The 22,175-nt window shown below is 43.6% G+C and overlaps 1 protein-coding gene across 2 annotated transcripts in view; it reads right to left on the bottom strand.

The window, feature by feature from the left end:
• Window positions 1-269: 269 nt before the first annotated feature.
• The window catches only part of RMDN2 (regulator of microtubule dynamics 2), a 32,841-nt gene continuing 10,935 nt past the window's right edge, over window positions 270-22,175 (bottom strand). For both annotated transcript variants that reach the window (XM_083496937.1, XM_083496938.1), the window contains 6 exons: window positions 17,685-17,760; window positions 16,952-17,029; window positions 12,316-12,414; window positions 11,162-11,215; window positions 10,982-11,062; window positions 270-2,451 (listed from right to left, as the gene is read on the bottom strand). In XM_083496937.1, the coding sequence (XP_083353063.1) occupies window positions 2,398-2,451; window positions 10,982-11,062; window positions 11,162-11,215; window positions 12,316-12,414; window positions 16,952-17,029; window positions 17,685-17,760 (442 nt within the window). In that variant the 3' untranslated portion in view covers window positions 270-2,397. The remainder of the gene's footprint in view (window positions 2,452-10,981; window positions 11,063-11,161; window positions 11,216-12,315; window positions 12,415-16,951; window positions 17,030-17,684; window positions 17,761-22,175) is intronic.

Here is a 22,175-nt window from a genome sequence, read left to right on the forward strand (position 1 = left end):
CAGGTGCCCAGATTGCAACAAATTGCCTGTATTAAACTGTTTATATAAGTGGATTTGGGCAGGTGGAAACTGGGAAGGGGTGAGGACAACTGAGGCTTCACTGCTATGACTTGAAACTCTCCAGGCTCTTTATGCTGCCCATGTTCAGTTCAGGCTCCTTCTCCAATACGCATAGACTTTACATTCTATCAGTCGTTCACCAGAAGCAGTGCCTTGAAGCAACTCACTTTGCCACTATGCATATAGAAATATACTACCACAGCAGGCAATTCCATCAAATCTCATTTAATATTTCAATTTCAGATGTTTCAAGAACAGCATAATATGTAAATACATGACTTATAAAATATTAGATTTCTATTTAAAATCCAGAGATTAAAATAACAGCCTTAAAGAGCAATTCTCCCACAACTTACATACTTTCCAAGAGAGAAAGGAAAAGAACAAGTGCACATAAATTTAACCTTTCATGCCTGTGTAGGCAACGAAGACTAGCTTCCTAGTCACTCTCAAGACGATTAATGATCATCAAGACATCCATTGCCAGCAGTGGATTTTATGTTTGGAGATTCCCAGCAAAGTCTTACAAATTAATACTAGTAGAAATGTGTTTAAAGAGACAAATGCATGATTTCCATGTTCCAATTTCCTTGGCGACATTCACCTAAGGGCCCCGATGCACAACTTATTCATTGCAGATTAAGTCTGTACAGTGGTACCTCGGGTTACATACGCTTCAGGTTACAGACTCCGCTAACCCAGAAATAGTACCCCAGGTTAAGAACTTTGCTTCAGGATGGGAACAGAAATTGCACGGTGGTGGCGTGGCAGCAGTGGGAGGCCCCATTAGCTAAAGTGGTACCCTCAGGTTAAGAACAGTTTCAGGTTAAGAGCTGACCTGCAGAACAAATTAAGTTCTTAACACGAGGTACCACTGTAAAAGGAATAAGGCGATCATGGATGTGTTCTGCTACAGAGAGCCCATGAGTATATGTTGCCAAGGAGAAAAAGCAGCATTTAAAACTAAAACCAATTCCAGAGTTAGCTGCACTTTTTTCAGCCCAGTCAAAACAGGGCAATGCCTGAGACATATGGTGATGCGTTAAGTTGGTGTTGTGCAGTCACAAATAAGGCTTCATGTGAACCAACCACCATATGGAGAATTGGGAGTGTTGGCATGTCTCAACAAACCCACCTGAATAGGAGTCTGGGGTGGCATTCAAGACAATCCTGCTTTGCATAAGAAGAGCCTGCTGGGTCATACTTCTCAGTAAACAGTCACATGATTGGACTCCACTGGTGGATTCTTTTACAGCATAACCAACAATATGTGGCTGAATGGGTGTCTAGTGTAAAGAATTGTGTTAATGCAGGCATATGATACCTGCTGCACATGAGTAACTGCTACATTCTTAATGGGCTTGAAGTAATCCAGTCCAATGACTTTTTCCCCTGGAGTTTTAGACTTCATTAGGGTTGGGGAAGAAATTAGATTCAGTTCACATTTAAAGGGGAACATACCAAAATTGCACATTCTGGAACAATAGGAGAATTGAAACAGAGCCATCCTTCAAAATGAGCAATTCTATGAATTTTGCAGTGCAGTTTTCCAACTGCACAATATTTACAAAAATGCATATGTTAGGAGAAAGGGTGCATAGAAATGAGTATCGGTTAACAATAACATACATAAATGTATTGGGGGAAATTGCTTCCAAGGAATGGATAGTTAGTCAAAATTATGCATACAAAATTGTGTTTATGAGGAGAAATTCACACTAAAATGCTGGCACTCTCCTTCCCTTAGTATTTAAAAGTGGAGGGGGATCCTGCAGGGTGCTGCCACAATGTGGAGAACTGAATTTAAGAGTGGAAAAATGAGAAACTTAGAAAACTGAAATTGACAGATCCATCCGTCCCTTGACTTTATTATTGGGATTGTATTGGGATTATCATTGGGATTGTACCCAGCAGTGGCTTTGTAGTAATAATGGAAAATGCTTCCGCTTGTACACAAGAGGCCCCTGGTTTTTGCCTATCCCACCCCTATCCACTGCAGTGTTCTATACCCACTCCCCCACCTGCCTCCTCAAAAGCTGCTCCCGTGGGTTGGGAAACCCTCTGAAACGTTATGGGATAGGCAGAGGACACAACAGGAGGTAACTGGTGAATCTGGGTGCATCATCTTGTGGAAGTGCTTTCCACTAGATCAAAGCCAGCCTTAGATACAACCCTTTGGTATTATCTCAGCCCCGTTTCCCCAAATTCTAAGCCTTCCATGGCTATAAACCCCACAAAACCCACATATAGGTGCTTTCAGAACTCGGATCTGGGTTCCCAGATGCCTTTCACAGTATCATTCAAAAACATAACGAAAAGTGCTTGTTGTTGTTTGGTTCACAGTTTCAGTGACGGAAGCAATGTTTCTAAATCTTCATCAGCCTCTTTATCCTAAAAGAAAAAAAAGGACATTGCATATGAGGAACCACCCAGAGCTTCTATACCCACTGCCAATTTCTGCATCAAAACAAGGGATTATTTTCAGTGTTCATGGACTAGGAAAATGTAACTAGTTCATTCTTCCTTTTAATCATTATGCAACAGCTCAGTAGAAAGCTGAACAAAGGGTGGGGGGCTAACTTGATACAATGATTTTCCTTTCCAACTTCCTCCTGCATTGAAGTATTCATTACATTACATTCTAACGGATACTAATAAAGGTTTTCATCCTCCAGTCATCACCTTTTGGAAGACTTTAAGTGAACCCAGGCATTCCTGTGGCTTGACGTTTGTGGCTTACATTATCATCATTTCTAGGCCCTTCAAACACATATATTTAGAAATCAAATATAGCCTATTACAATAGTTATGGTTGTTTTGGATCACATTGCATTTTGATTTATTTGGTGTCTCCCACAAAGTCACTGCTCTACAGTTGCAAAGTTCAATTTGTCTGCATATGACCATTTCAAATGGAACCCTGTGGGCACTACATCTCCAAGCAGCAAGTTGTCTGCGTGATGTGGCTCCATAGCAGCATGAGGCACTTCTGACCACTGCAAATTTAGTGATGCTGTGGCTGAGGACACCAGTACTGCACAGACACTTGCATGGAGCAGTTGCCTTGGTCTTTTGGAGCTGCAATAAACTGGTTTTATTTTAAGCAGTATCCTACACAGCCAGGTATATTAGTCTTCAGTTTTATGCAAGGTGTATTGGGCTTGATTCCCAGTCACTGTACTCTGGGAATCACCAGTCCCAACCACCAGACTGATGGGACAAGGCACACACAAAGATAATTGGAAAAGGGTTTAGCTCTGCAATGTTGTTAACACTCAGCGGGCACTGATATTTCGGGATCCATTGACGAAAGCTTCCTGGCCAACAGCAGATAAGATGATAGGAACTGAACTCCCACAGTGAGTTCATTTCTAGCTAACAGCAAAAAAGATGCACAGAAGAGGCAACATGCTATTTGATGCAAATCTCCAGCAACTTGGTAGTTTCGTCATAAGAAGAAGAAACAATGGAAAGAGATATTGACTACACTGGGCAACAATTTTTTACTTTTTGAATGTTGTCTAGATTTCTACAACTGATTTAGGGTATTTTTGCACTGCTGAATCAGGAAATGGCATCCGTTTCTCTCCATCAGGTCAGGTTTACTGTAAACTGAATGGTGGGCATTGATAAAGGTAAGTACACGTAAATTGCATGTTGCTGTGACCTTTGGTTAGCCGTGACCCCCGCTAATTGATTTACGAACCTCAATTAGCGAATTATTGACTTCCCGGGTCCGGCGCGCTTCCCTCAGCTGCGCCTCTCCGTCACGGTTCAGCAGAGCTTCGCACAGCGATGTAAAACTGTCACGTTCCAGACAAACACACACAGCACCGGTTTGTCTATTTACAGCATTTATTCCAATATTTCTCAGGAATTTCCAGGACTATTTGCAGCCATGCTAGACTTACGTCTTTTCCCCACAGCTCACATAGTGGGACTGGCAATCTTTGCCCAGGCTCCTCCCAGGCTTCGAAAAGTGACGTCAGAATGGTGTGGCATCATGGGAAGAACTTAACCCTGTAAGTTCCAGCCTCAACACCCTCCCTTGCCGCACCTTCTGACAAGACCCTTTTGAGTTCAACACCTTCCCTTTTGCCTTGTGCTCCTTCCCAGCATCTTTCCCAGGCACCTGTTGAACCCCTTCAACACTCCCAGAATCACACTGTGCGAACCAGGCCCACGCACTTGTCGCCTGGTACCTTTCCGGCGGAATGCCCTTCGTTGAGCGACTAGACCTCCTGGGCACAAACTCAGATGTTTCCTCTGACTCACTGCCCTCAGGACCTGTGTCCTCAGCCTCACGGGATTCCCCCTCTGACTTAAAACGCTTTCGAACCCTTTCCATTACACTCACCGGAGAACTGGGCTCGCTTTTGGGTGTTCTCTTAACCTGAGGAGAAATTACAGATACCTCCTCCTGTTCCTGACTTTGGTCAGTTACCTGATCGTCATCATCAGACTCACTTTCTTCTTCCCCCTCAGAATCTTCCTGTTCTGAATCAGAAAGACATTCTGAAAGAACATCACGCTTTGAAGCAGGTTTTGACTTTTCATTCTGCTCATAGAACTCAGCGTGCTTGCTGATCAGTAACTTACTCTGATCACCTGATGGAAATGCAAACCTCCACGCATTCGCTGTTGGCTCATACCCACAGAAGATCATTTTCCGGAACTTGGATCCATCTGGCCCCTGCAACGCAGCAGGTAGTGACACAGACGCACTTGACCCAAACATACGCAAAAAATGAATCTGGGGTTTCCTGCCATTCAACAGCCCAAACGGTGTGTCCCCTACCATGGAATTGTAGGTGCGATTCCAGGTGAAGCTCACATACTTGATTGCCTCCAGCCAAAACCTTGGAGGTAACCCAGAATCTTTCAGCAACACCTGTGCAGTTTTAACCAGAGCCTGACACTTCAGCTCTGCCTGCCCCCTCTGATTGGGTGAAGTCACTGTGTGACGTATCCCTTTCTTGCGAAAGTACTTCTGCAAAGCAGAACCTGTAAACTCAGCCCCCCTGTCACTTGTGACAGCTTGCACTTTGGTGGAAAACTTTACTTCCACCTCCTCAATCCAACGTTTGAGCAGCTGTGCTGCGTCATCCTTGGATTTGAGACCGTGTGTCCAGGAATTCTGGGTAAAATTATCCTGCATCGAGAGCAGATACCTTGACCCTCCCAGACTTGGTTCTTTTACAGGTCCCCACAAATCTACGTGAATTTGTTCAAAAGGCCTAGTGGTTGTCCTCTCAACTTTTGGATAACTGCATCCTTTTATCTTTGCCAGCTTGCAAGTTTCACAACTTACAGCATGTCCACATTCTAAAATCTCACACCCCTTAGAAACCTCCGGCAGCACCTGTAGTTCTTCTACTGAACTATGTGCCGTCCTTGCATGCCAAATGTGGACACATTCATCATGATTGGGAACTGTAGCACGCAGTGCTTGTGCTTTCTTAACCTTCCCATCACCCTCCAGAGACGTTTTAAGAATGAAAAGATCATTCTGCCCCTTTTTAACCTTGGCAAGCACCCTCCCTCCTTTGGAGATTGTGCACACATCATCCTGAAAACAAACCGTAAATCCCTTTTTCAGTAGATACGGCACAGATAAAAGACAGTGGTTCATCCCAGGAACGGTACAACACTCTAGCGTTTCCTGTAAAATACGAAAATGCAGATTTACAACGTTAGATAAATTTCCTCTCTGTCCATTTGCAAACAGAACAGTTTTCCCGGCAGGAATTGCCGTGCAGTTCCACCTCTTGACAGCAGGTGTCTCTGGAATCAAATTGCGATTCGCTGCCGAGTCAATAACAAAACTCAGCTCCTCTGTTCTTGTCCCACGGCTGTCTTCATCCAACGCCAGACTAGCCGTGATCTGATAAGTCCCTTCCTGGCACCTGGCACGTCCACCAGCCTCAGTCTCATGCCTGGCTGCTGTCCCAGGCTGGTTGCCATGGAAACCCGACTGGTTCCCATGAAAAGTGTCCTTGACAACATCCTGTCTTGCCTCTCTGCTCCGGTGGGGGCAATCACGCCGCAAATGTCCCGGAGTTTTACACACGTAGCAAAGACGAACTCCAGTGGAAAAACACTGCCTGGGGCTCCCAGCTGGCTTGGCCTTCCTCCTTCTGGAACGGCGCCTCCCACCAGCCTCGCCCTCCCTGAAGCTGCTCTTCATTCCAGCAGGTTCAGTGGAAAACTTTTCAAACTCGCCTTTGGAACTTTCCGCCCCCCCGACTTGCTCACTAGCACTCCTTGAGGCTAAATCATCAGGAACAGGGGCTTCTAGTCCAGCGTCTGCAGGGCTCTGGCCTCCCGCTGAAGCTTGACACAAACCCTTCAGTATATTCCAGGCAGCCCACGCTGATTTCACACCCTCTAAGTGGGGTCTCAGTGATGCATCAACGCATGCCTTGAGCATCTCCAGCTCTCTTTGCATTTTCTGCTGGCTATCTTCAGGCAACGCAGCCTCACAGCCTGCAACGTCTCCAGCCGCTTTAGCGCTGGGTGGTGGTGGTAGTGGCTCCCTCTGGCTTGCTTCCCAAAGCCCATGGACCAGGAACCACCCCTTTATTCTTTGCCTCCAGGTTGCCCAACTCTTTAGAGTGAGCTTTTCCACCGGTACATCCTGGCTCTCTGCCATCTCCTTCCGTTCTCCCAAGGGGGCCCCAAGCTGTACTTACAATAACGTCAGCTCCACTGGCTTTTCTCCCTGGAGAAACGATACCTCAGCTCTGCGCAGTTCTCAGCAACCCAGGCACTTTTCTGCGTCTCGCAGCCTGCTTGTTTGCTTCTGCCTGCTCTTCCTGCCGTCTCTGCTCGACACCTCAGATTTTACAGCTCCCGGCAGTATCTTCCGTGACGGTTTTACAAGCGATGATTTATGGACCCATAACCTGTGACCTTTGGTTAGCCGTGACCCCCGCTAATTGATTTACGAACCTCAATTAGCGAATTATTGACTTCCCGGGTCCGGCGCGCTTCCCTCAGCTGCGCCTCTCCGTCACGGTTCAGCAGAGCTTCGCACAGCGATGTAAAACTGTCACGTTCCAGACAAACACACACAGCACCGGTTTGTCTATTTACAGCATTTATTCCAATATTTCTCAGGAATTTCCAGGACTATTTGCAGCCATGCTAGACTTACGTCTTTTCCCCACAGCTCACATAGTGGGACTGGCAATCTTTGCCCAGGCTCCTCCCAGGCTTCGAAAAGTGACGTCAGAATGGTGTGGCATCATGGGAAGAACTTAACCCTGTAAGTTCCAGCCTCAACAGTTGCTTCACCATTTTTCAAACTTCAGGGCTTGAACTTCCGTTTCTTGGAACTCCTGGAATGCTCAGCGGCAGGGAGGTCTCTCTTCAGAGTCCAATAGTAGTCAGCCATCATGACTGCATCCCAGCGACCCCGATACCTGGTCTCCATCTCTTTCATGTCCTGATGGAATCTCTCCTCCTGCTCGTCACTCATTGAACCCAGGTTCTCAGGAAACCGGTCCATATGTGAAAATAGGTAGTGCATCTTGATGCCCATGTTGCAGCCCAGGTTTCTGAAAGCAGTCAGCATGTTGTTGACAAGTTCTGCATAGTTTCTGGCCTTTGTTGCCAAGAAAGTTCTTCACTACCAGAACAAATGCCTTCCACGCTTCCAGTTCCACTTCGCTCATTGAGTTTCTGAACTCTGGATCTCTGATGAGCTGACGGATCTGAGGACCGTCAAAGATGCCAGCTTTCAACTTCTCCATAGTCAATCCTGGAAAAGCCTGGCACAAGTAAGTGAAGCAGTCACCATCCTTGTCCAGAGCCTTGGTGAACTGCTTGATTAAGCCGAGCTTGATGTGCAGCGGTGGGAAGAGTATTCTGTCTCTGTCCACCAGAGGGTCGTTGATGATGTTCCTTTTTTTGCAAGGCACCAGTTCCGCACAGGCCAGTCCTTCTTCGTGTAATGCTGAGCACGGTCCCTACTATCCCACATGCAAAGAAAACATTGGTACTTGGTGAAGCCAGACTGTTGTCCCAACAAAAAGTTCACCATCTTCAGGTCAACACAAATAAACCACTTATGCTGATCATAACCAATTTTCTCCAGCACATACTTCACCGCTTCATAGTTCTCCTTCAGTGTAGTCGAGTGAGCCAGGTTTATAGAGGCAAACTGGTTGCCGTTGTGTAGCAGAACACATTTCAGTGATCGCTTGCTGCTGTCAATGAACAGTCTCCAATCTTTGGGTTCGTACTGTGGCACTCCAAGCCCCATTAACTTAGTTTTGATCCCCCAACTTTATGCTTTGCCGCACCAATTTATGGAAGATATCATGGTTTTATGACTTCAAACTGATCCCTTTTCGACATAATCACCCAGAACTATCGGACCTGAATACTTCTTGTCATTAAAATAATCATTTCCTATCAAAACAATTATTCGACATGGCATTTTACCCCCACCAACTTCTTCTAAAATGCTCCACACAAGCGTACATGTGAACAAAAACGTAAAAAAACGACATGTGGCCATAGCTCAAAAACTTGACCTGATTGAGCAAAACCAATGTGATTTTTGGATTCAGCGCATCAGATTCATCCTAAATCAGCTGAAAAAATGCAGACAACAAATTTGTTGTTGACCAGTGCTACTTTTAACTTAATGTAAAACAAGAAGGGGAACAGAAGAAATAGGCCTGGTTCAGACGTCAACAGGATGTTCAAAACAACTGGATCAGATGTCATTGAACACTGAAGTATAAGAAACAAATAAATCTCCTCTGCAGCTGAGCAGAGAAGAAGAAGGGAGTGTTCAAGCTCATTGCTTATGTTCACACAAGTCACGGTTTGTTAGAGTAATCTCATTACATTTGAGAGCCAGTGACCCATAATGGCTAAGAATGTCAACTATTAGCCAGGAAACTGCTATCTGAAGCCTCACCTCCACTATGATATCATGAGATGGCCTTAGGTAAGCTACTTTCACTCATCCTTGGTCCTCCCATCCCCACTGCAATATGGGGAGAATAATACTGGCCTGCCTTACAAGAAGAACATTCTGCAACTGGAGGGTCACCACTGAGAAGACCCCCATATTACAAGCCCTGGTAAGCTGGAGAGATAAAATGCAGAGCACCCTGCAATACACAGGAAAACCAGGCAACCCCTAGGAATTAACAACTCTGTGGACACATTAAAGTCTTTGAGACTTTTGGAATGTGCCCTGTAGGATTAAAGTGCAGTATAACAGATTTAGGGTAAGTGTTAGGAAACCTCATAGGAATTCTATAGCAGAATGAGCCACTTGGGAAGGATATGAAATCTCAAGCTAGGCAGACAGAGCTGTGAAGGACCTCTTAGTTGATCTTGGAGCATGAACTGGACTAGAGATCCGAGAATTCAGAAATCTATCCAACTCCATACTTAATGTGTCCACAGCAAGCTTTTGCTTGATAGTTCTTTCAATAACATTAAGGCAACATAACCAAACCAAGAAATTATGTATCAGTGCCTTGAGAGATATTTATTGTAGTCATTGCAAATCTTTGCCAAAATACTGTCAAGTAACAGGAAGAGATGCCAGACAATCCCCCCCCCCCGAACCTGCTTGCAGCACTGGTCCCAAAGCTTGCACTTCAGAATTCCACATTTCAAACTTCTTGCGTAAGTAAATGAGATATAATTTATCTGAATCAAGTCTTCCTCCTCCCTGCAAAAACATACCACCCATCTTATATTTAAGTGCATTTGTAGCACGTTTTGCATGGTGGGCCTCCAATGTTGGGCTTCGTAGCCTTAAGGAACGCTCCAGACTGCTTACTGAATTGCCTATGACAATGCTAATGCAGAACGTCAAAATCAGACAGTCACAGCTCATCTGATCAGTGTGACTAACTACACTGCATGCCACCCGGTTCCTCATTAAAATAAGCATCACTATTATGATAGTCCTCTGTTTAAACATAATTTCATCATATTAGTATTTACGCAGTTTCCATGTGTTACTGCAATCAGTCACACTGGGGATGTCACAAGCCACCTTCTACTTTGCATGCAAATGCCATATTTCATAACGATTTGGGCCCAGGACTTCTCTCTTTTTTGTTGTTTCTAACTGTTCCTCTAGAGCAGTGTTCCCCAACCTTGGGCCTCCAGCTGTTTTTGGACTACAACTCCCATCATCCCTCGCTAGCAAGACCAGTGGTCAAGGATGATGGGAATTGTAGTCCAAAATCAGCTGGAGGCCCAAGGTTGGGGAACACTGCTCTAGAGCACTAGAGGAAGAGGAGGTTGGGGACTTGTGGCCCTCCAGATATAGTGGAGCTACAACTGTAGCAGCACTTGACCACTGGCTGGGGCTGACAGGGTTTGGGAGTTAAATATTTAGATGGCCGCAATCTTTCCCATTCCTGCTCTACAGAAATAAAAGTACAACGTACCAGGAAGCTCTCCTCTGCAGGCACTCTTTAAAGTACATGAAAGCTGCAGAAGACAAGTACCACCATACAGACCCTGTACTTCATCATCACGACTAACAACAGCATGGAAAAGGCCTTAATGATTCAGGCTATGACACATGACTGTATCATAACATCCCTAGGTGACTGATGAGGCAGCAGAAACTGCTTCCAAAGAAGGCATCCCCCTTTTGTGGAATGCTCTCCCCAGGGAAGTTCATCTGGCGCCTTCATTATATATCTTTAGGTGCCAGGCGAAACGTTGCTCTTCAACAAGGCCTTTGGCTGAATAATATTCTACAGCCTTTTAAATGTGTCTGTGGGAAGAGGGAGGTTGTTGCTTTGTTGTTTTTTCTTTTAGCTATTTTTTTTGTATCTTGCATTTTTATCTTGTGAACTGCTCTGAGATCTTACGATGAAGATACAAGTCCAATAAATAAATAAATAACATTTAAATGGGGCTTCAGACTCACATCTTTGGTGACTGACAGGATTGATGATGCAGTGTCACAGAACTTCAGCGCATTGGTCCTCTGGCCAAGATCTTTGTAGCACTGGACAGGAGAGAGGAGGGAAAACATCACACCAAGTACCAAGGTTAATAGAAATCGCTAAATTATATTAGAGGAAGAGAGCAGACTAGTTTCACTTACCTTTGCCAAATAGACATAATTGTGTTTCGAATATCCAGGTTGTAGTTCTTCAGCCTGACCAAGAAGAGAAAAAGATGAAGAACAGGACAGCAAGAACACCAAAGTCAACGGAATATTTATAATAAAGAACAAAGAAGAGTTTAGATTTGATATCCTGCCTTTCACTCCCTTTAAGGAGTCTCCAAGTGGCTAACATTCTCCTTTCCCCTCCTCCCCCACAACAAACACTCTGTGAGGTGAGTGGGGCTGAGAGACTTCAAAGAAGTGTGACTGGCCAAAGGTCACCCAGCAGCTGCAGGTGGAGGAGCAGAGACATGAACCCGGTTCCCCAGATTACAAGTCTACCACTCTTAACCACTACACCACACTGACATAGAAAGAGTGGCACTGTTAGCCCTGGACGTAGGCCTAGAAGCTACACCACTTGGTGGTGGTAGTGGAATTTCTGCCAGGCATGCAGCAATAGCAGGCCGGGGAAAGAAAGATGCAGCACAGTAGGAAATGGTGAACCCAGCAGCTGAGGCTGCAACTGCTTGCCACCACTAACCCAAAGTGTGTGGAACAAAGAATGGCAGGGAACTCCACCACTGAGGTACCACATTTGGCATTGTGGGACCCATGGGGACACAGATCCAGTGAGGGGGCACTTGAGGAGGCGAATAAGTTAAATTAAAATGGTCCCAGTTTCAATGAGGTGGAGGGTCACAAGGCAGTTTGCAGCTCAAAAAGCAGGACCAGCGTGGCACTGGGTGGATGGTCCTGCCCATCTATTCCGGGCAGAACCTGCAAATTACAGCTTGCAACTTGCACAATACATCATGCCAGGTTTCTTTCAAACAGGATCCTATTCACAAGCCAAAAGCTCTAACAGGTGCAACTTTCACATAAACAGCTCTCCATATGAACCTTAAGGTGTTTTACACTTTAAGCAGCCCAAATCCCAACAAACGCTGACACAGCAGATGAATTAAATTTAGTTTAGGCAGATGCGTGCAGTTACTCCTCTACAGATATCATTTCAGAAATCTTTGGCCTTTAGAAGAGCTTTGAATTTATAGCTGCCGAGAACAACTTGTTGAGCAAATTTCTTGAACACCAGCCACTTGGTAGGTGGGCTTTTGCAGAGAAATGAGGGAGTGGGAAACAGTATCTACCTTAAGAAAATTCTGCAAAGCTTCATGAATTGTTGAAGTTGGCGGAGTCCCAAAAAGAGCAGCAGCTACTTTTTTCTCAATCCAAGACAACTGAGCCACCTTTGGAAACAGCAGGAAGAAGGGGTGGAGAGAGTGTTGTTTCAGAGATGCTTTTAGGAAATGAAACAAAGTGTTGTTTTGCAAGCCAATTACCATAATAAGCTATCTTCAAGAAAAACAAATTAACCAACCCTGGAAAAAAAGCTCCATACTGGATCTACTCAGTTGTACAACTGGTTTTTATGGGTGATATCCAACTAAACAGCATTGCTAGCACAAGGACCTTTAGTTGTGTAATGAAACATCTGCATCTTCTCCTCTTTCCAAACACGCACTGAATCTGTTCCAGGGGTCCCCCCAACAGCCCCTGGTGCATATTTATAAGCAGCCATGTGGGAAGGGAAAAGGGTGGTTAAAAGTTTTTGCACTAGCAGACCTGTTCAGGTGGATAGTGTTTACATTTTGCAAACCAATGAGAAGCTATCTTGGCATTCAGTGGCATATAAATAAAGTATTTTCACAAATAAGCAAGATGGCCACCACTGTATCTCAGGATACACTCCTAAGAAAAACGCTTTTATTTTTGGTCTAAAGGGGGAGGGGAGGCAGGAATTTAAAACAACACCATGGCACACCAAGAATCCACATTTAAGGAGAAGTCCCAGTGAAGACATTATAATTCACTTCACATTGGTCAACATGATATATTGGGTGTATACAAATACACATATTCAAACTTCACCATAGATGTGTGTGATGGGATGATGAGCTGCTTGTGCGTAAAATCGTAGTCCCTCAGAGTTTGTGCAAATCCACAAACCTCTGTCTGTGACAGAGCTCCTCAGACATGTCTGCTCTAGTCACTTGCAGATTCCGACAGTGGTTGCTTTCTGAAGCGTTTCCAGCATAAAAGCTCCTTAACGGAAACACGTCGTCGGGACTCGCGGCGTGACAGTTTCCGGCGAGGAATTGGTCTCCCTATGGGAGCTTCAGACACCTCCCCACTGTTCTCGCTGGACGTGTCCCTGAGCCCTCCCTCTTGCTCGCTTTCCCTCAGAGATCCACCTCTCACCCTGCTAGTTCCTGCTTTAGCTGCTGAGTCTCTCTCAGCCTCCGTGAGACTTTCCTCCAGAGACCCACCTCTCCCCCTGCTGGTCCCTGCTTCCGCTGCTGAGTCCCTCCCAGCCTCCGTGAGCCCTTTCCCCACCTGTTCCTCCGATGGCAGTTCCCTGACAATGTGTCATTCAAATTCTTCATGTGTCAGTGGTTTCCTCCCGCCCCCAAAGAATACAGTTCCCTACAACTATAAACAGGTTATGTAAACATATTTTGTTAGTTAGTGGAATGACTTGCAAATATACTTCTAGGATTAAAACTATCAACACATAGGAAGTAGCAAGCACGTAGACCTCCCCGCCTCACTCTCAAAGCCTCTTCCTACTTTCTTTCTTAAGGGAAATGTTACTGTCATTTTTATTAAAAAAAACCACCAAATAAATGGACACTTCAAACTTTAAAATAAACTTCCCAGCAGTTTGGGGTTGTTTTGTTTGGTAAGGCCAGTTGTGGACAAGCATTTGCTTTCTTGGAAGTGGAGGAACATTTGTGCATTAGCATCAGTTTCAGCTAATCCAGACGAAGCATATATGGCTTGACAGAAGAATAAAATGAGGGGAAATACTGCTTATATAATATTCATGTGGACCACCCAAATTCCAATATACATACACTCATAATACTGTACACTGATGGATCCCACACAAGGTTCAGCTGTGATGTCATAGGACTTCTAATTTTTCCATTGTGGAATTTATAATTAGCTTCTTAAAACCTGTGGCTTGAGCTTAGAAGAATGAGATGTGTCTGGCACTATACAGGTTTCCTTACAAAATTTAATAAGAACTGACGTTGAGGGTTTCAGTTTCATTTCTGGCTGGCTTAGGGTTTGGTTTTCACTGCTCAACAAGCCTTCGTACCCAAAAAAGGAACTGCTTGGCTTGCCTCTAGTACCTTTCTATATATAATCTCCAACAAAATTAAAGGAACACCAAAAATGTATGATGTCAATTGCATACAGGGCTTTGACTTTCTGTTCTAGCCCCTGTTAAAGGGAAATATGTCCAGAAGAATTTCTAACACCTTTATAAATGAGATTTCTCAAAACAGGCCTTTTGGGGTTTTCATTATTAATACAATATTGCCAGATAGAGAAAGTCTAGGAATATCCTTTCTTGCTCTTTAGAACAAAAGCCATTGTACAAAAAAAAATGCTTCTTTTTATATCAGAGCTGTACATGTTACAGTGGTACCTCAGGTTAAGTACTTAATTCGTTCCGGAGATCCGTACTTAACCTGAAACTGTTCTTAACCTGAAGCACCACTTTAGCTAATGGGGCCTCCTGCTGTTGCCACGCTGCCGGTACACGATTTCTGTTCTCATCCTGAAGCAAAGTTCTTAATCAGAAGCATTATTTCTGGGTTAGTGGAGTCTGTAACCTGAAGCGTATGTAACCTGAAGCATATGTAACCTGAGGTACCACTGTATTTCTTTGTCACATTTGTATCCTGCAGTTCCTCCAAGGAGCTCAGGGCAGGATTATCCCATTTTATCCTCACAAGACTTCTGTGGAGGAAGCTTGGCTAAGAAAGAATGTGACTGACCCAAGGTTATCCAGGGAGCTTTGAGGGGATGCCAGTGAAAACTGTGATGGAACAAGTGATGTGCAAGTACACATTAAATTATTCCACTACTACAAAAAGGTGGATGTGGCAGTGGCGTTTACAGAAACCCAAAAAACCCCATGCAAATTCCCAAGTAGTGCAATTTTGTACTTGGCCTCAAAGTAGCCAAGACAATTTTCAAACTTGGGTCCTTTCTGGAAAATGCCTTATTATTACATTATTTCCCCCACTATTAGGGCTCAGTGCAACCTAACCATACTTCTGAGAGGTAGGTTAAGCTAAGGGACAATTTGCCCAATGCCATCCCATAAACTCTATATATGTAAAGCGGTTATTTGCCCCCATCCAAACCAAACACCGTGATCATGGTGTCCTAATGAAAGCAAATGTACTGCAGCCCACACTAGTGTCTCTGAATCAGTTTTTTCCATGGCTGCACTGAATCAATTGTCTGCCTATGCAATTAACAGTGTATGGAATTCTGCTTCCCTGAGTTTTAATTGATCCCAGATTTCATCTAATTCCTTGCTTCACGTATAATTTTCTCTCTTGAGATATTCTGTCTAGATTACTTGATAAGAGTAAGATTATTATCTTCAGTGTTTTGGCTCCTTTCCAACTTGGATATGAAGTTCTCTTATCTTGGATACCATTTCAGTCTCCAAGTAGGGTGATGTCCAAGGTAAAGTTAAATAACATGAAACAGAGATGCTACTCATAAATTGCATGTTCTCTTTTGTGAAAAGAACAGGAAAGTCTGGCATATATATGTCTTTAATACTAATAGCTTTCAGGTCCAAGCAGAAGTATGCTTGGTAGATTTAAAGCTTGCATCCTTTTTTGAAAAGATATGCAAACACTAAATATGGGTTTGAAGAAGAGAATACTACTGCTACTTTTTTTTGTTTTGTTCTGCTACTTTTTAGAAGTCTAAACCTCAGCCCTGCAGTCTAGTTTGGAGCTGGGGAAGGTGCAACGATCTTCCCAGTAGCTGCTCTGGGCTTTGAAGGCACTCAAAGCAGCTTAGAAACACAGTACTCTGAAACTTCCAGGTGGAGAGGTGAGCTAGGGCTCATCTATGTTCGTCAGAGGGAGACAGACATCTTCCCAGGGCAAGGAGAACGGTGGGGTCTTGGTCCCATATTTGTCAGCCTCATCATGCATCCTGCCCTTAAGCTTTGGAACCCCAGCTTCTTCTTCCAGATCCAAGTTATTGCCTATTGAGAGCCAGTGTGGTGTAGTGGTTAAGAGCGGTAGTCTCGTAATCTGGTGAACTGGGTTCGTGTCTCCGCTCCTCCACATGCAGCTGCTGGGTGACCTTGGGCCAGTCACACTTCTCTGAAGTCTCTCAGCCCCACTCACCTCACAGAGTGTTTGTTGTGGGGAGGAAGGGAAAGGAGAATATTAGCCGCTTTGAGACTCCTTCGGGTAGTGATAAAGTGGGATATCAAATCCAAACTCTTCTTCCTCTTCTTCTTCTTCTTCAAGTGCATGTTTAGCACCTACTGCTTTGTGTTTTGTTTTGTTCTAGCAGTTGCAATTTGCCCCCTTTTCTTGGTTGCTTGGATTCTGCTGTTTTTATATTGCATTCAATTTTGTCCCTTTGAGAATTTTGAATTGAAAAGCAAATGATCAATCCTCTAAATAAAATAAAACAGATCACCTGCCACAGGCACACTTTACAAACTTCATTAGGATACACTCAGAGCTCAGTGGCAGAACTTTGCATGCAGAAGAGTCTGGATTCTGCTGCCACTCAGCGGAGAGCATACTAGGCTAGGTGGCATGGCTCTCTAACAGAAAGCTTCACACACTCAACTCCTCTTGGAAAACAGAAGTGAAATTGCTCAATGCTACAATTTTAAGTAAGCTACACAGGGCTTCTGCTGAGTAAAAGGACATGAGGATCACTTACTTCATAGCACCATCTTCCAGCTAGATAATATAAAAAAGGGTTTTGTGGCTTAAGCTCAATAGCTTTGTCTAGATGCTCCTGTAAGAAAGAAGACCAAAATGAACTTTCCTTTGCCTGGCTATAGGCTCAAGTTCACAAAGTGGACCATTTCCCTTTTGTCCTGGCACTCTGTAAATATAGTTGTCCAAAGTCATCTTTGTATCAAGAAGAAGCCTCAGACAAGAATTATCCAACACACCTGGCCTATTAACTCTAAAGTTTAGAATACAACAAGTAATGTCTTATCAATAACCAAGTAAGGGTGAAATACTGCTTTAATTAAAATCAGTAGCAGCCCTGCATTTAAACTCCATCAGCAGTGAATCAACAGACACAAGCAGACCTCAGAGTGTTAATGTAAACCAAGAGTAAATGAGGGGTGTTTTTTTTATACAAACACATAATTATGCACTTCTTTCCCCGTCTCATGCTGTTCTTTGGAAATTCAGACTTGGGAGCAGTACAAAAATTGAACGGCTGGTTCACAAAGTCATACTTAAATCTTCTTCAGTTTGAAAGCTACTTCATTATGTCTGGTAGGAGCATACAAAAATAATCTCATCTCCTCAGCATAATCCTGGCACTGAAGCATGTCCCCCAGGCAGTTACTTTTACTCTAAACACTGTCTTCAAAGCTGTCAGGAGGAAGTAATTTAATAATAGCAGCAGCTTAACAAAGCTACCAAAAACATACCTTAAAGAGATAGCCATTCCTGATTTTGTTCTGCACACTTTCAAACTGAGACATGTAGCCACACATCATTGCAAACCTGAACAGGAAGCAGCAAGGAAAGAGAGAGAAATATCAAAACATTGATGATCATTTTAATCACAATAATGCCAGCCTGGCTAAGATCCTCATGCGAGGAAAAGCCCATCCAAATCTTTTAAGCAAAGCTGTAATGTTTAGTCTATTATTTCATTTAAGCGTTTTGATGGGCCAAAAGTACTAAAGAATTTTAAAGTAATTGTTCAATAATTTTCAGTACAAAAAATACAGGAGTGGTGTTTCACTTTAGAAGAGGCGTTCTTTCTCCTCTCTCTCACAGAGACTGCCGTGACTTGTAAGGGCATAATCTAAAAACAAAGAAGGGTTTCTTTCTTGTTCAAAACAATAGCTTTGTTCGTGTGCACTGCAATCTGAAGGATGTGGACTAGTCAGAAGTCAGTCCCATTAAGTTCAATAGGACTTACTGCTTGAGTGTCCTTTGGACCATAGCCTTAATCGATTAATCAATAACTTGTGAGTAAATGTGTAGATTCCATATGCCAATACAAAATAACTAGAAGTGTGGGGTTTAAATTGTTCATCCTTATATTGTCTGTCATGACCCTGATGGCTTTGAATCAGTTTTGACTCCAGCTGCTTTTATACACTATTCAAGGTTCATACCACAAGTGGCTTATGACAGCTGCAACAAGAGGGAGGACAACATCTTTCTCATCAGTATGGATAGAGCAGAGCATGGACAGAGCAACACAGATTTCAACTACTCTGTATTTTCCTTATAGAACAAATCCAGGGTATCCCAAAAGAGATGATTTATGATGCTATGAAAGATCTTTCAAAACTGGCCTTTCAAATAATAATAATCAAGAGTGTTGGCAGCCCTAAGCAGGGAAGATAAAGGAATTTCAACTATTTGGATGAGAAAAGGGTACTACAAACTTAAATTCCCATAATTTGCAGAAATGCAGGCAACATTTTCTCTCCAAAACCCTTTGGCTCATTAGGTGCTAATCAGATAAACTCAGCATACCATAGCTAAACGGATTGCAGCTAGAAAAGAAAACAATGAAATGCAAACAAGCTAATCCCAGGTTTTCACAGTATCTCCAAGTCTGTGCGTGACAAGGGAAGAAAGGTGCTGGGTTAAACTAGTTAAGGGTGATACTTTTACATGTAAAGGCCTTTCTAGACAAATAACAAGCTGCTTATTTTTCTTAGTGCAAAAGTCACGCTAGTTGCAATCGTATCTGCCCCGAATAAGAAAGGGGGGAGGAAGCGTTTGAAGGGGAGGTATACATTTGCTTCACATTCACATAACCCTTTGTAAATAAAAAGCAAGTTCAAAGATACAGTCGTACCTCGGGTTAAGAACTTAATTCGTTCTGGAAGTCCGTTCTTAACCTGAAACTGTTCTTAACCTGAAGCACCACTTTAGCTAATGGGGCCTCCTGCTGCTGCCGTGCCGCGGGAGCACGATTTCTGTTCTCATCCTGAAGCAAAGTTCTTAACCTGAGGTACTATTTCTGGGTTAGCGGAGTCTGTAACCTGAAGTGTCTGTAACCCGAGCTACCACTATATATGTGGCAGCATGGAATAAGGTAAATACAGAAACAAACTACATTTCCATTTTGAGGAAAGTAATTAGCCAGGGGAGCAGGTAGGAGAGGTGGAGGCTCAGGGAAAGGAGCCAAGAGAGTTTGGGAACAGAAGAGCAAAGAAACAGAAGAAAAGAACTGTGTTTAAAAATGGCACATTACTGGAAGAGAAGATGGTAGCATTACTGGCATTTCTCACTTAATTTTTCATTTAAAGAGATACATGAGTTTTGCTGTTCTTCAGGGGCACAAACTTTAATTACTTAAAAATGAAATTTTACCCTAAACACACACACACACACACACAGAGAGAGAAAGAGAGAGAGAGAGAGAGAGAGAGAGAATGACATGGCTGTAGCAAAGGGCCCTTCTGAGCAATAATGCTAGAAGTAATGTCACATAAGTGTCTTTAGATGAGACCTAATTTTTATTTGTTTATTAAATTTTTAAACTGCCCTTCTTTCTAAAGGAACCTAGGGCTGCAAAACAGTAAGTGACAAAACATGTTAAAAACCTCTTTTTAAAAATTGCAACACAGTTGCAGAGCGAAAAAGATCTCAGCTCAGGCAACTTGCTGGAAGAGGCACTGAAAGAAACAATAGAGACAGGGCCTTTCTATTTTGCAAGGGAATGAAATTCCGAAGGGTAGGTGCTACAACACTAAAGGCCTGACTATTACAATGTGCAGAAACTATCTTCTGATAACAGGATACTAAAGATAACAGGATACTACAGGATACTAAAGGGCTTTGGCCCAGTATACCTGAAGGAGCGTCTCCACCTCCATTGTTCAGCCCGGACACTGAGGTCCAGCACTGAGGACCTTCTGGTGGTTCCCTCACGGTGAGATTACAGGGAACCAAGCAGAGGGCCTTCTCAGTAGTGGTGCCTGCCCTGTGGAACGCCCTCCCGTCAGATGTCAAGGAAATAAACAGATATCTGACTTTTAGAAGACACCTGAAGGCAGCCCTGTTTAGAGAAGTTTTTAATGTTTGATGTTTTATTGTGTTTTTAATATTCTGCAGGAAGTAGCCCAGAACCTGCAGAGCATAGTGATCAATTTATGTATGCCAGGGGTGAGATTATCTAACCTCAGTTATCTTGGTCCCAAGCTGTATAGGATTTTAAACACTAAAACCAGCGCCTGTGTTGGTTTAGCCTGTGACTGAGAACGCTATAATTCTTTCAATATTGACCCCCCTCACCTTCCACCCACTATTTCACAATACTTCACAACAATTTGATGTGGTCAAATAGAGGGCAAAAGCTCTGCACTATCAAGTTCTGACCCCTGATCTACTGGTTCATAGCCTTAATGAATTGCTTCAGTTAGTAATTAGATTCATAGATTACATTAAGAAGAGCATGACTTACTTCCAAGCACAGGACGCGTAGGTTCTGACTGTAACCCTCTAACCTTGCTGCAAGCAATAATTAATTAATTTTTAAGAATGCAATTGAGCTATGGTAGAATGGCACAACTAACAAGCACGGAGAAATCAAACTGGCAAGTTTTCTAACCAGGTTGTGAAACCTGATTAGGACCAGTGAAACTGGCTACAGCATAGATCGAGCCTTTTAAGGTGAAATCCAAGGGACCTTCAGACTGATCTGTAATCATGTTTACTCAAACAAAAGCTCAGCTGCAATCTGGTGCTGTGCGGAAAACATTTGAAAGCAAATTATTTTTATTTTGCAATTGCGCTACTTCAAAAACTGTAAGAACCACACACAGGCACACACACAACACAGGGTGCTAAAATGGCATTGAGGAGCACAAACTATGCAGCATCGTAGTGTACAGACAAGGGTGTATGTGTCGCTACTAATAAAGTGCAGAAAGGGGAACACTGCCCACATGGCTATGCCACACCCACAATGTGGACATAACATAGTGAACTGAGCATACCAAAAAGCATTGCACATCCCTGAAATGTAAGTAAAGGTAAAGGGACCCCTGACCATTAGGTCCAGTCGTGGCCGACTCTGGGGTTGCGGCGCTCATCTCGCTTTACTGGCTGAGGGAGCCGGCATACAGCTTCCGGGTCATGTGGCCAGCATGACTAAGCCACTTCTGGCAAACCAGAGCTGTGCACGGAAATGCCGTTTACCTTCCCGCTGGAGCGGTACCTATTTATTTACTTGCACTTTGATGTGCTTTCGAACTGCTAGGTTGGCAGGAGCAGGGACCAAGCAAGGGGAGCTCACCCCGTCGTGGGGATTCGAACCGCCAACCTTCTGATCGGCAAGTCCTAGGCTCTGTGGTTTAACCCACAGCGCTACCCGCATCCCAAAATGTAGGGAGTCAATTGCAATTAGCTTACAGCTGAGGAGCAATGATTAGCAGCACTAGGGTGCTTCCAGACTAGAGGGCTTTCATGACTCACAAGCTAGTCCCATCCTTGCAGGGAAGAAATCTAAGTGCTGGCAGAGCGTGGTTTTCCAGCAGTTGAGGTCTTCAATAGAGGAAACTCATTTAGATCAGGTGCAATAGATTAGTAACTTCTGCACTATCTCCATGCAAAAAACCCAAACAAATTTGTTTGCAAAACTCTAAATCAACTTCTGGTAAGCAAAACATGTTCGTAAAATGAAGATTTAACACGATCTATTACAGCTACATTCTCTGATATAAACTTTAGGGCTGCAATCCTATAAATACTGGCCAGGATGTAAGCTCTATTGCACACAGTGGGACTGTGTAAACATGCATAGGATTGTGCTGCAAAGTGCATTAGCCCAGTCTACTTAATACCGGATAGAGAGTACTCATCTGTGTACTTTTCCAACCAAAGCTATGAAAAAAATGATGCAAAAGCACAAAACTTGCAGGGAGAACATCTCATGAGGATCAGAAATA

Source organism: Podarcis liolepis, assembly GCF_965112155.1.
Source record: "Podarcis liolepis genome assembly, chromosome: 3".
NCBI classification, from domain to species: domain Eukaryota; kingdom Metazoa; phylum Chordata; class Lepidosauria; order Squamata; family Lacertidae; genus Podarcis; species Podarcis liolepis.